The sequence below is a fragment of the Primulina tabacum genome, chromosome 7, assembly GCF_025594145.1.
Source record: "Primulina tabacum isolate GXHZ01 chromosome 7, ASM2559414v2, whole genome shotgun sequence".
In the NCBI taxonomy this organism is placed as follows: domain Eukaryota; kingdom Viridiplantae; phylum Streptophyta; class Magnoliopsida; order Lamiales; family Gesneriaceae; genus Primulina; species Primulina tabacum.
Window position 1 is genome coordinate 40876723 of NC_134556.1, and position 15212 is coordinate 40891934.

General features: G+C 36.2%; 2 protein-coding genes across 3 annotated transcripts; both read right to left on the minus strand.

The window, feature by feature from the left end:
• Nucleotides 1-651: 651 nt before the first annotated feature.
• Nucleotides 652-8586, minus strand: LOC142552154 (granule-bound starch synthase 1, chloroplastic/amyloplastic-like). 2 transcript variants are annotated; one of them, XM_075661798.1, is made up of 14 exons: nt 8432-8586; nt 7706-8050; nt 7511-7591; nt 7333-7431; nt 7139-7228; nt 6697-6760; nt 6508-6608; nt 6303-6412; nt 2222-2465; nt 1870-2046; nt 1580-1771; nt 1367-1453; nt 1148-1276; nt 652-1021 (listed from the first exon to the last, which is right to left on the minus strand). In XM_075661798.1, exons 2-14 carry the CDS (start codon nt 8033-8035, stop codon nt 905-907), a joined length of 1821 nt encoding a protein of 606 aa, XP_075517913.1. In that variant the 5' UTR covers nt 8036-8050; nt 8432-8586; the 3' UTR covers nt 652-904. The 2 variants fall into 2 exon arrangements, with proteins under 2 accessions (XP_075517913.1, XP_075517912.1); XM_075661797.1 differs by having other exon boundaries at nt 8367-8543.
• A 1106-nt stretch (nt 8587-9692) lies between these two features.
• On the minus strand, nt 9693-13523 carry LOC142552156 (uncharacterized). Its single transcript, XM_075661800.1, has 6 exons — nt 12650-13523; nt 12347-12509; nt 11841-12017; nt 11658-11741; nt 10726-10807; nt 9693-10378 (listed from the first exon to the last, which is right to left on the minus strand). Exons 1-6 carry the CDS (start codon nt 13021-13023, stop codon nt 9936-9938), a joined length of 1323 nt encoding a protein of 440 aa, XP_075517915.1. The 5' UTR covers nt 13024-13523; the 3' UTR covers nt 9693-9935.
• Nucleotides 13524-15212: the final 1689 nt, after the last annotated feature.

Below are 15212 nucleotides of genomic sequence, written 5' to 3' on the forward strand. Positions count from 1 at the left end.
AAAAGGACTACAATACTTTTTGACAAAAGGTCATTAAGTGGTCCTATGATTTTTTAATTTATTTTTTCTTTCGAATTCCTTTGGAGTTTTCAAATTTTGTGCCATTGACATTCAAATATCCTCTCCCAACAGCTATTTCCCACAGGCTGGTGGTCGTCATTTATTCAGAAATTTAAAACTAATAATATATATATATATATATATATATATATATATATTTATTTATTTAGGGGTGATTCTTTAACACAAAGGGGTTAAAGAATCTTTTTGTTCATTGAATCGAGACAGCAAGTGAGTCTAGTTTGCGTTTGTCTTTTTTACATAACCAAATTCGCATCACCGCATGATTTAGGGGTGATTATCCATTACTTGTTTTCAAAGTTTAATGATCAGAGTTCAAGAATTTTGTTATTTAATTGAATCGAAGGTGCAATGCGTATTTTAGAAAGAAAATCCAAGATTGCGAGGACACGAATTATTGTCTTTCTTATATATAAACAATGTTGTAAACACAATTAAAATGAATGATTCAGTTGGAGATATATATTGCGAGTGTAAAATCATTCTCTATCTATATCCTTTGGAATGCTTCAATTTCCTTTGTATTTCATTTATTATCCCATTTACTCGTCCCAGTAAGTCACGCAAACATCGATCCAACCATGAAGATATGCTTATCATAAATTTTAATTGATAATTTACCGTACATTAATTGAGCCAAAACATAAAAGAGAGCATTGTCGCTCAGGAACAAAACTACTTCTATGCGTATCTCCTACAGAACACCAAGCCCATATCAGAACACAACCGGTTGCCACACCGTCGTTTCTCTGAATATTCAGGGTACTACACTTCACAAGTCTGTTAAATTTAGTTGGTGGAGATAACAAAAAATCTAGAGCTCTCAAGGTGTCGGAACATTTTCCTTCGCGAGTGGAGCAATTTCCTCCCCGTCAACATTGGACTCACCACCGGAAACGCCCAAACTTAGTAGCAACGACTCCCACTTCTTAGCAGGTCCCTGAGTCATCACATGCCACGAGTTGCACAAACACAAATATTTTAACATATTCTGAATCGTTGCTGACAAAACGAACTGAAAAATAAAGCAAGAAATCAAACACAATCTTTGGGGTTTTATGGGTACCTTCCAGGAGAAATCTTGTGACATGCAGTTTTTTATCATTTCCGTGAATGCTAGGGTTCCGTAGACCATGAGAGCTCTTTCAACAGCTGTTGCTATCTTCAGCACATCGGCTGGGTCTACAGTTTCACACTGCACATGCATACACACAAAAAGTGATATAATTTGAATCTTGAAAGAGAGAGTGGCTAAATGAACCCTAAATTCATAAGTCCAGAATACCTCAATGTTGAAATCTCCCATTTGGAAACCTGTATATCCTTCTTTCACCGTGTCAACTAGACCACCAGTCGATGAACAGATTGGTATCTGATAAAAGCAGTTATATCTTGAGATCATGTTATGAAAGTTGAGCGAACTGAACTTGTTTTAAACAATTTACAGCCAAAAAAATATACAGTTTCTTAAATTTAATCTTTGAAGCTAAAGTCTTACAGTTCCATATCGCATTGCATGTAACTGAATGAGACCACAAGGCTCAAATCTACTTGGAATCAACATAAAATCTGCACCAGCAGTTATCATGTGAGCCAAGGGAACATTGAATTTGGCCACTCCCCTAGCTTTTTCGGGGTACAACTCTTCGAGTTGTTGAATCTGTTGCTCAAACTTCTTCTTGCCAGTTCCCTGAAAGAAAGGATGGATAAAACCATTAAACCTAATCTCACACTTCGTCAATGTTTGCACAAACATTGAGCAAGTACGCAGATTAATTTATTCCTTACCAGGATTATTATTTGAACATCCATTCCTATGAACCTAGAAATGGCAGCGACAAGAATATCTGAGCCTTTTTGCTCCTCGAGTCTGCCAATAAATCCAAGTACAGGGATATTCCTGTCTATAGGCAACCCAACTTCAGCTTGAAGAGCTTCCTTTATTAATGGCTTGGCATCCATAACCTGAAAGTAAGATTACAAAAAAAAATCAATTTCTAGGAAGTAGGAACAGAGATGATAAGCAAATGAATAGATATCATATCAAACAAAATTTAGAATATCTATCTATAGTAACCTCGCTGTGGTGTCATTATTGTCAGCACAAGGACAAAAGAAAAAAAAAAGTATAGGATCTTACAGAAGTGATGTTGTAGTGATAACTAATGTATTTATCGGTGGCGGGATTCCACTCTTGAATATCCATGCCATTTGTGATGCCACATATGTCAACAGCACGTATATACTTATCACATTCTACACCTTTTGCAGGCCCAGAAATAAGTTCTTGGCCATAGTATGGGCTGACAGTCACAAGTCTGTTTGCTTCTAAAATTCCAGCCTTCATCCAGTTTGTTTTCCTTCCCTTCACAGGTTTATCATACCTGCAACAATTATGGACAATCATACAAACTAAGAAATTCGATCACCTGATAGAATTACCTTCAATTGTGAAGACTACAACTTATTTTTCCACAATCTTATAATAGCTTAATACAAACACTCGAGCGCAAATGGACTAGGGATCAGAACAGTTTTATATTTTCAACACACCCCTTTACATTAGTTCAAAAGTCCGAAAAACAGAGGCCTGAATCAAATATCCATAGTGTAACGCCCCGAAAATTTTAAAGTCCACGCAAACCACGTGCATGCAATTATTAAATTCTTTTGTATTTTAATTAAATGTTTTAATTGCATGAATTAATTATGTTTTGCATACTTGCATATTTAAAATATATTTTTCTACATGATTGCATAAAAATTGTATTTTTTAAGGAATATTCAAGTGACGATCGAAGAACGGGGACCGAGGACTGAAGAATAGAAAATATTTTTATTAAATAGTTGTTTTTAATTATTTAAAATATGGTTGATGCTTTTTAGTATTTTTGAAAATATGGGGTTTTGACGTGATTTTATACGCCGGGACGTAATTTTTACGGTGTTGGATTTTCAACAAAAATACGAACGTTTTAGCAACCCGGCTAATAAATTCACAAACTTATTTTAACAAAATTATTTTTAGTATTTAATTAAAGACTAATGGGCCTAATCAAATCCCTTAATGGGGTTAAGCCTAATTAGTTATTAATTAAACTATATAATATGATTAAACCCTCCCCAAACCCTCACACCTACACGCCACTTTCAGAATTCTTTTCTCTCCCAAATCACTCCAAGTACACGGCACCCACTTACCACAATTTGAAGGGAAATTTTGAAAGTTTCAAAAAGGAATTGCTAAGGTTTCATAGCCAAGGTTTTTTTGTCCGTTCTTCGTCGTCAACGATTTTTCTTGCGTTTAAAATGCAAAGGCACGCCATACATCTCCTTTTCTCGTTCATCACATCATATTATTGTTTAAATTATATTTGAATGAAAAGCATAAAGTTCTATGATTATTTTCGGAATATTGCATGCTCACATGGTGAAACTTGAGTTTTTGATGCCAAAATCATGATTTTTATGTGCATAAGGGGCTGCCATGATTAGGAATTGGTATGGGATGTTTGTACATGTTTTTAAGGGGTCCTAGAACACATGAAAATACTGCATAACATGAATTTAAAAAGCTGGAAAACAGTAGGATAAATTTCAGAAAGTGCCGTGAGTTTTTGGTTGGGTTGGCTTGTTCAAGGTTCATGGGCTGTTTGTGTTGCATGGGACTTAGGGGCTCGACCAGGCCTTGAGGAGGGTTCGGTTGAGACGTGGTTAGGTCCTAGGAAGAGTCCTAGGAGGGCTAGGGCTCGTGCTAGTGAGTAGGGAAGAGTCCTTGTATGAAAAAACTCTTCACGCGTAGGATCAAGGGTGGCTGAGAGTTTCAGGTGCTATGGCTCGGTCTGGGGGCTAGCTAGTGGTTTATCAGGGTCCTAAGGTGATGGGTAAGGGTCGGGCCAGGGGCTTGGGCGGTGTGGTTCGCTGCTGGCTTGAACTGAAGTGGTGACCGTGAGGATGGCAGCAAGGAGGATGATCGCGCGCAGGCTGTTGCTGTGTTCAGGAAGATCGCTGCACGGGTTCAGGGGCTGGGTTAGTCTGGGCTTGGGCTGGGCGTGGTCTAGGGAAGGTTAGGGTCGTGTGGGCTCTGTGGTGGCTCGGCTGGAAGTGTCCTAGGTTGGCTAGGAGTCCTTATGTGCTTAGGAGTTACACACACATACACGGGCAGATTTGGGGCAGAGTTCAGTAGGCTTTTTGAACGGGTTAGGGTCATGATTTTGGGCTGGGGTTTCACAGTAGGGTCCCTAGATGGGTTGGCTAGGTTTTGGTTCAAGGTGGCTCGGGCGCGGCTCGAGTATTTTGGGAGATGGCTCGGGTGGTTCGCTTAGGTGTCATATTTCGAAATTAAAGAACTAAAAACGAATCCAAGGGTCCACGGGGGTGGCTCATGACTTGGAAGGGTAGAATAAATCATAAAAAGGTTATGTTAAAAATTTGGGGTCAAAATAACGAGTTTTGGAATTATTCGGAATTTAATCGTCGCACGAAACACTAATTAACGTATTAATTGAAACGCCTAGTTTTAAGCTTTATAAAATTATGAAAAATTAGGATTAAGCTTAAATAATTATTATAAGTCTAAGTTTTTAATTTGAGAATTTTATATTAAGATTTGGTTTAATTCGGGATTAAAACGTGTTAATACGTCTTATTTAAAAATTAAATCAAAAGTCCTCGATTTAAGCTAAGTAAAAATATGAGAAAATTCATGTAGGCTTAAATAATTATTTGGGACATGTTAGAGTCAAAGAAGTTAAGAAAAAGTCAAAAACGGGAAATTATACGTCCAGTGGTAAAACGGTCATTTTACACCTAGAAATTAGTAAACGTCATGGCAGTGCCATGAATGCTGTTTTATGTGCTAATATGATTATTTTCTATAGTTATGGATGTTTATGGAATTTTTTTTATGTTAAAATGATATTTTAAATGTTTAAGGAATTCTATATGTTTATGATTTAATATGTAAAAATGTTATTTTACATGTTTTGAGGGTAAAATGTCATTTTAAATGTTTATGAAATGTTCATGATTAAATTATGATTTTTAAATGTCTAAGGGATTTTTATGATTTAAGGAAGACATTTAAAAGACATGTTGCATGCTTGGTTTCAAAAATAAAATGTTATGTTATGCATGATTTTTATAAAGTGGTGAGAATATAAATGTTGAAGGAAGTGAAGTGATTGTGACTAATTCGTTAATGATGGCGACGTCGTGAGGGTTATGGTCCCAGTGGGAGCCCGACGATCGTGTTTCCATTATTACGAATATGAGGTTATGAGGTTTGAGGTAAGAATGGGAATATCGTGAGGGGAGAAGGCCCCAGAGGGAGCCCATTTATGGGAGAAGGCCTCAGAGAGAGCCCCGACGATCGTATTTCTATTCGATCATGATAGGCCAGGGCCCAGTTGACCGATGAGAGTGTTGCTGGTGTCCCCCGCCGCCCAGTACTGAGGTTTCACGTAGATGGATCCATCGTCATGTCATGTCATGTCATGTTGAGGAAAGTCACAATTAACGATCTGAATTCAACAAAGGAAAATGTTCATGATTATGTTTAAGGTTTTATGTCATGTCATGTTGAGGAAAAGGAAATTCATGTTTGCATGTCATGAAAATGTTTATGTTTAAAGTTTTATGCATCATGAAAATATTTACGAAAATGTTTATGTTTATGCATCTTCATGAAAACGATATTTTAAGTATAAATATTTTTCACCGTTATATGTTGACTGTATTACGTATTAGTCGTTATAAAGATTATGGTGTGTTGAGTCTTTAGACTCACTAGGTGTGATGGATGCAGGTTATCATGATAATGCTAATGGAGGTCTTGATGGTTGATCCGACTGGACTGAAGGTGCACATGACCCGAGGACCGACGCTAGTTTCCGCATATATGTTATGATTTATGTTAAAAGATTTTATGACTTTTATCATGAGTATGAGTGGTTTTTGAGAGGTTATAGTATGGGCTATACTTTTCAAATGTCATTTTTAGATTTAGAAAAATGTTGGTTGTTTATTTTAAAATGATGTCAAAAATATTTTATGAGATTTTATGGTTCGGCCGAATGCTATGTGAGGTTTTAAAAAAAAAAAAATTCTTAGTACTTTTAAAGCAATAAAAAAGGCAGGACGCTTCACATAGTCTACGGGTGTTGACAACCAAAAGTCCGAATCAATGAGAAACGGAAAAAATAGTTTTGTATTATATGTACCCGTCCATGAAATCGAAGGAACTTTTGAATTGATCGGGAAGATTGAGAAGCGAGAAATCTGAGAATTTAAATCTTCCTTGATAGGCAATGTTGTGGATGCAGTAAACAACCTGGAACCATTTTAGACATGCAGCAGAACTTAAATGCTGCCATAATATTACCATTGTTAGCTTCAATCCACACTAAGAAAGTGAAAAAAATTCACCTTGGCGTTCGTGTATAGTCCTCTGGATTGATACATACTCTTTAGGTAGCATGGAAGCAAAGCAGTGTGCCAGTCATTGGCAATGAAAACAACATCCTCTCCTATAAAAAAAAAAGGAAGATCATACAAATTTTAATCACCTTATTTGTATCCTGTAGTGCTTTATCTAGATCAAATTTCAAGACATACCATATGGTCCTGAGAAATATTTGCTGCTATTCAGACTCAAGACTCTAGTAGCCTCTATAGCAGCCTGAAAATGTCACACGGGGAGCATGTCAAACTCGTGAATGAATCCAAATGAGTGAAAAGAAACATTAAAAAAAAAGAGCAATACATGGTGGGCCTGGATGGAATGATGGATATCCATAAATACAAAATGGTGGAATGCTTTTGTGATAAATTACAGCTTATGTGTATAACACTAAAATATAAATTTTCGAATTAACATATAGCTTAGAATATAAGAAGCAAATTTTTAGTAGAACCATGGAATTAGGCTATCTTCACCTCTTTCCATCAATGAGTGAATAAGAAACAACAGTGAAATAAATTAACACTGAAAATGGAAAATCAAGTACCATGTATCCAAATTCCGTTTCCTCCGAAAATTGACAGAGAATAGACTCACTTGGCATAATAAACTGAATCGAAGTTGATTGTCTTCGTAATCTGTTCCAGCATTTGGGCCATAAAGCTTTGACTTTGTTTTTCCCCAAACCTTTGGAAGTGCATAATCACAAACATCACAATCCAATCAAACCAATGATCAAGCCATACAGTTCAGCTAACAAGCCACAGATTCAAATTGCATAATTTTCTTACCTTCTCCAAGAACCAAGGATGATCAACAAAAACACGATCAACTCCACGTTTGTAGCAGTGGAAAAATCTGACGGTCTCAACTCTGTCTCCAACTGTTATCTGCAATTAGTTAGTGACCATGCACGATGAACCTTCCAATAGAAAATGCATAAACATGCAACCCGGCAAAATAATTAACCTCAACAAGCACATTAGTGTCCCAAGCGTCTTTATACTGATCATAACGTGGACAAATTGTCATCACTCTATGTCCAAGTGCCTGGATGATAAATTAATTTCATAATATAGTTAGAGGATAGTACAAATAGTGATCAAAATGATCATGACTTCCACTTGAACGAGCAAAGCAAAACAAAGAAAGAAGGATGCGTACCGCCAAAGCTGGAGGCAACCCTCCCAAAACATCACCAAGCCCGCCAGTTTTACACCACGGAGCAACCTCAGTCGACAGCAAAACCACAGACATACCCACTCCACAAATAATTGTTCCTGATGGCTTGTCCTCAGTTTTGTTAACAGTGCATCTGGATAGTTTTGAAGTAGTGACTTTCCCACTGATATCAATCTTGTTTACTGATCTCAACCCACTGTGAGTCACAGTTTGGTTCCTCAGGCCTATCTGGGCCAGGTTTGTTTTGGTATCAACAGAAGTGGCTCCTCCATTTATATGTGACACAAAGTGCGAAGCCGTCACAGCTGCCATCCCCAACACCTCACTCTGAACAATAAAACACATATAAGGATAATTATAATTGCAAATGCCATCAAAACTTAAAAAATTAAAACCATACATCTGAAAGTAAGCCAAAACTTCAGGTTTTCAAACTTAGAGGATTACACTTCCAAACTTCAGAGTATTAGACTCAAGACTTGGTTAGGTGACATTACCAACTACCAATGAACGTAAAACAAAACATGCAAAACACCTCGTAACAATCAGCATATTAGTAAGTTCTTAGTAAACTTACACACACAAAATCACTCCATAAGATTGGTAAAGCATAAGATTAGGAATCGAATCATCAGAAACAAACACGAAATCCGATCAAATATTCACGCACTATCTCCGAAAAAATGAAGGAAAATCGTGACATTCTACCCGTAAAAAAGCAGAGAGAGTTGAGAGACGAGCTCGCGATGGCGCGGTTGCGCTGAAACTGCTGTGAATGATTGAGGAACGGGGAGGAGCCTCCCATTTTGTAGTACTGCCTCGTTGACACGTGTCACGACAGTAGTGGCTCAGGTATATGCGAATAAAAATTTAGAGGCGTTGATTTCATGAGGTTGGAGAAATTTTTTTCTCCTCCCTCGCTAAACGACGTCGTAGTGCGTCTGATTTTTCAGTACAGGCTACTATTGTGAGTAGGTTCCCTTCCCTCTTAGACATAAAATGCCAATAAGGTGGGAAACCACCAGAATTCAAACTAGACCCACCCCTTGGCATATCTCGTAGTCATTTTTAGTCAAGTTGGTTCGATAATGGCTACTTTGTGGCACAAAATAATGCTTCTATTGTAGCCAGTGAAATAAGCTCATGTGTGTTTTCACGTGTTAAAAACATGAAGTTTCCGTGTGCTCGATGAATTTCATCATATGATAAGGAATTGATCATTAGTCAAATACTTACATATTTTGATGGACAATTTCGTTATGTGGTTTTATTTAGGTATAGATCGTTCTTTTAAATATTTGATCATGTTCTTTTGCCTTAACACATCTTGTAAAACTTGAACCGAGAAAATGAAGCAAACTTTGATTTTTCATTCACCACATACACAAGCTTGTGTAAGTGAATATGTATATAGTATAATAGTAATTAACTCTAAGATATCCTAAATTTTTATTATTATTTTATATATAGTTTTATTATGCTATTCATCACTCGTGATCATTTCTGTGCTCATTAATGAGCTGATATTCATCTATTGAATATATAATTTTGATATGTTTAATCGTATTCAATAGACGAATGTGAAAAAATTTACTGACGAAATCATGGTACTTATGTTGATGCAGATGTGGTGGCTTGGCATAATAAAAAAAGATATAATAAATAAATAAATTGGTTTCAAAGTCCAGTGGAAAAGCATGCATAAAATTACCTACAATTAATTGAGCTTTGACTTCTTGTAAAAAAGAATTGAAGTTACGATACATGTACATTAATTGTATGTTTATTTTCCAATAATTATTAATTAACTTAATCTTATAGCAAATATTTTTAATCATGCTTATTATCAATTAACTTAATATTATAGCAAAGATTCTCTTAATCATATGCTCCCTAACAAAAGAAAATTACTGAATATCCGACTACTACCACCAGTACTGTTTCCTTTTTCAGACGGAGAACTCAAATATCTCAAAATTGAAGTTATTTCGAAATGAATAATCCATAAAATCATCGTCAAAAAGACAGCCATACATAGAACCTTTTCTTGCATGTACACAATTAAGAGGGAGCGAGAATTTCAGCGAAGATACTGAGTAGACGTCGAGGCATCTGCCCTTTAGTATCAACTACAACCTTTGGACCACGAATAAGGGTAAAGATTTGACCCTTTCGAAAACGACCCCAAGAAAGAGTATCAGGTTCTCTTCGGTTACAACCTCCTACCGACGTTGGCAAATCTTCTTGCAACTCCAAATATAACAGCCTTGGTCAAGAACCCTCCATCAAAAGAACAAGCTAGCGCAATGGCACCTCCAATGACTAACATCTTCGCTATCCCACCTCTCGAATGCTTGTCCCCCTTTGAATAATGAGGCTCGACAATTGATGAACTGTCGGAGCCATTCTCTAGGGATTCTAATGAGTCGACACAAACTTTAGTGTTTACTTGAGCCATTAAAGCGCTGGGAGAGAGAGTTGCTCCAGACGCCCTGTGCTTCTGGTACGCACGCAACCCAGGCTCGATTTTCTTGACAGCACCCCACATGCCTTGACGCACACCTAGTTTTGCAATCTCCCAAGGAATACCCATGTCTTCGTGATGGAACAGGAGAATCTCACAAGCAGTTGTTCGACCATCTCTCTTTGACTCAGCTGACTCACAAAATTCAAGGAGAAAAATCTGTTAGGTAAGTTGAATTTCTTATTTCAGAAATTTAGACATTGTGGAAGCGGTCTAAAAAATTGGATTTTTTAGTTGGTTTATTTTTTTGTCTAACAACCCACCCAACCAGTTCCTGGAGTCTCGTTGGCGCTAAGCTAATTCAAAGTCGAGCTCAGTCTGACCACATTGTGGGAAAGTAGACTCGAATTGGAGACCTAACTTATGGGAAAACGAACTCTTACTACTCAAGCTAGCAAGTGTTGGTTTAGGCTGGGGTTTTAGTAAATTTAAAATGTGCAATAAATCGTATTGGAGTTATGCCACAGAAAATTAATACCTGCGCGGATGCACCAACTAGAATAATATAAATCTACCCGCCTTGGTTTACTGCGACGGGGCACGGAGGAGGATGGCACTCCCTGTCAATGCAAAATCAAATGGGCATGAATATCCTCAGAAAGGTACACCAGTTGCTAAATGAATTTAAGAAACTATAATGTAACAGTTGATAAATCTAGATTGCATTCGTTTCATAGCTGCACGAATACCATTTCTATTAGTAATGACTTTTATAACATAAGATTGGGGCACCAATTCCTCTAGATAGCATATCTACGGGAAATCATTTCAAATATTAGAATATATGAAGGAAACCCAAGGATAATTATGTTTTCCTCCATCTACTTCCCTCTTACATTAATGCAAGCAAACCGACACTTCATCAGTAATTTGCTGAGTTAAATCACCAAATGAGCAGGAAAAAAAACACAATGCCAAAAGTGAACTCGCGATACTCAAGCCTTCTCTTGAAAAAGAAAAAACAACAGAGAACGCCCTGACACTTTGGTTACATATGAACTTCAGTAGTTAATGACTCCAAAACAAAAGGATATCTCTCAAGTTGGTTGTACCAAGTCTCTGATGGTGAACAGATTTATTATTCCTGGACTGGGTTGTCTAGAGCAAAAAAAGCACAAAAGCAAAAAATTGCAGCTCAAATGGAACATCATACAAGAATCTCATAAAAATTGTGGTAGAGACCACGACAATAAACTGAAGTTGCTGAACAATTCAACTCATCCAAGAATAGCAGGTTTTAAGCCTAATGCTGAGAATAAGAAAGATTTCAACTTATCAAAGAACAGCAAGCCATTACTCTAAGAATCTCAGATACTACAATATCAACTCGAGGTGTAACTGTTTATCGGCGTGTCAATCTGAGATAGGAAGAACAAGCTTAAGCAATGCAAGAATAATATCTTCTCTTACCTTTGTTACACAATAATAAGCATTTCCAGATTGCCAAATTCGACGACCTATGATGTATTCTCTGTCGCTACAAAAGAAGGGAAACTGCACCAAACCATAAAGAATTTTATCAATCTCCCATGGTGCAACCGAAAGAAACAAATAGCATAAAAAATAACATATAAAACCAAAAGTTCTTCCTACCTTGCGCACCCATTGAACATGCATCGTCCCTGTGGTGGGGCATTCATCCAAAGTTTCGTAGTGTATTAACATATCATCCCATTTCGACCTAAACTCATCATCCCAGAAGAAATTCCTCAACATCTCAGGTGTGGCATCTTCATAAATAGTTCGGCTACGATATTGTGGAGGTCCATTCTATATTTAAAAAAAAATCGCGCCATCACATAATTGCACAAATCATCAATAAAATCACCAGTGCAAAGTCACATGACTGCACAAATCAGTGATAAAATCACGAGAGTTAACATAATTCCACAAATCATCAACAAAATCATAAGACAGGAGTGAAACTCACATGATCACACAAATCGTCAATAAAATCACAAGAAAGTAGTCACAATCTAGCGCAATAGCATAGATCATCATTACAACCACAAGAAAGCAGAGAAAACTCAATTCTACAATAAAATTTAGCAAAACTACAATGTCAAGAATACAGATACACAATCTGCAAAGAATTGCACCTCGGGATCTCTTCTCCAAGCCTGGTAGCTCATACTGAGCGTTGACCTATCCATCATCTGGATCCAAGCAGGGCCCCCATCTTTTTCCTCGACCAAATTATGAAAGTGTTTAAAATCATCCCAATTCATAATGCTTGATTTGCCATTCTCCAACTTCGACGAACTGGTTACATACATTTCAACTTGTCAAGAGATATTAATTGTATTCATAATTATATTAAATACGAACAATGCCTTCGCACGAGTGAGCCAACAACTGAACAAGTTTGTAAAGTGTTGGGAATCAAAAGCTTCGGCGCCAACCTTAAATTATGACTTGAAACCGAAGGCAATGAAGAGTTTTCCTTCTCAAGACCAGAATCAGGTAACCTAGAAATGTAACTGGGTAATTGCAGTTTCAATGAGCTCAAGCTTGGCATAGAAGCGTAGAATTGTGGAAACACAGTTTCCGATCTTGACGTAGATAATGAATCATCTGGCTTTGGCTCTTCCTTATTTGAAGTAGAATCAACAAGTTTGATGTTCTGATTAGCCCATTTAGGCTTCCATGCCCAACCCACAAAAACTCCAACGACCAGAGCTATCCAGATGGGTGACATGAACTCCATCAGCTCAAAAAACAGATCCACAATTGTGGGACTCTGAAAATTCATAAGAAAAGAAGAAACCAACGCCATGTGTTACAAACAAGTAACCAATATCAGCCCCTCGAACCAGCCAGATGCAGATTAAGCCTACTAGCACAACGATGGCTCGAGGGGTCTGAAAGAAAAGAGAGGATAAACCCTCAACAATCCCAAAATGGATAACGAATAAAAGCTGGAGGAGGAGGAAGAAAAAATGGATAAGAATGGCAGTGAAAAAAATATATAAAAGAAAAGATTCAGCAAAGTTATGCTGGACTGCAACTGGTGGATTTCTGCGGCATGTGTAAACGTGCGCTCCAAGAAGAAACTCTATCCAAAGATGGAGAGAGGCGAGGAGAAGATAAGGGTGTGCGAGAAGCGGTAGATGGAACGGTTCGCTAGGATTCCTGTGGGCCCAGTTTCAATTCCCTTCACGGAACAAAATTCGGCAGCCTCTCCGTCCTTTTGCGACCTCGAATCTATTGACGATATCCAAAATTGAGTGGAAACCAAACCCAGATGACAGAATCATAAATGGTGCTGATCTAATGGGGATTTAGAGAGGGTTGCGGATGTTGATTTTCTTGCAAGCTTCCTCGGTGTAATATACGTAGGATTGAAGTGATTGGGTCAGTGATGTGCGCCGCGTTCTCACTTTTCACTTTTGATGCCAGCATGACTTAAAACACATTATTGACCAAACGTATTTTAGTGCCAACAATTCAATCTCCGCCCATTCTTCTTATTCATCAACTCAAAAATACAAACTTATGACTTATTTTGATGTGAATTATTCGACTCGATTCAAAAACTATTTGATTCACATTTGAAATTATTAAATTCGAGCTAAACTCAAACTCGACTTATTTTGTTCGATAGCTCGAGAGATTTAATATTTTATTTGTATAATATATCTAATCAATTTTGTGTCTTTATTTTCAAGTAGCTCGTGAACATGTTTAAATATTTCGAGTCGAACTCGAATATTGATTCTAATTGGATTCGAGTCAAAATTATTAAATTTTTCTAACTTCGAAATAGAATCGAATTCGAGTTCGAAAATATCTAATTTATAATTAAAATTTTCTTAATATTCAGATCGATACAGGTTCGTTTATGTCATTCGTTGTGATAGTTTTGTAATAAGTTTTATTTGGTGTAAATTTATTTTTTATAGCTAAATTTTAAAATTTTATGAATAAAATAATTTATTTATCGATTCTTACTATTTTCCTAAATAATTTATTCTCGAATATTTATACATGAATCGATTTACCTTCAAAAAAATATTATAAAAACCGACCAAAATAAAAATTTGACTTCATAAATATGTAACATTTGGAGAGGGTAGATGCTAATTTATTTCTAAACTTAAATGTAAATTGTCTCAATAGTCTCATTCATGCACATGGAATTGAATTCCAAACACTTCTTGCTTAATAATTTATTCATGCAAATGTTGCTTTAATTGACCTAAATGTTTTTTTTTTTTTTGGTCAACTGTTATTCTTTTTCCACAGTTGAATGAAAAAATAAATTTTTTTTGTACTGTTCTTTTAAACTTTAAAGAAGCTTGATTTTTATAAAAATTAAATGACCCCACTGGGTACAAATTTGAAAACTTGACCATTCTATTTTTAATTTGATAATCTTTTTTCATACATCCAAACTTAAGTTAATTAAAAGGATAATAATAAGAGAAGAAAAAGGGTATTCAAGGAAAAAATTGGTCTATTTTGGAAACTAAAATTAGTTATCATAACAATATCTTTACGGTGTGAATAAATAATATGAAATAGTTGTGATTTGGACAATGTTCATTCACATTTCATACGATCTGTTTTTGAGCAAAAAGTGGGGACTGTTTAAAAGTGTCTGTTTTCCTTGGTCAAATTAAAGTGCTATAAAAATGTCAAAAATATTTTGAAATCTATTAGCTGGGCTGTCAAATATACAGGGAAAAATGTAATATTGGTCGTTGATATTTAATTATTTCGAAGTCTTATCAAATTTCACAATTGGTTAGTTATTTTTTTTTTAACTTTATTTATTTTTTCGATATGACATTTAATATGAGTTAACGACACTTATACGATATCTACATGGACTCAAACATTACATTGACTTGACAGTATCACATCACACGTTTCTAATGAAAAATAACTAAAATTCAAAAATAAAAAAATAAATATACCCGACTAATACCAAAATTTGACAGCAAAAATTATCAAAATAATATA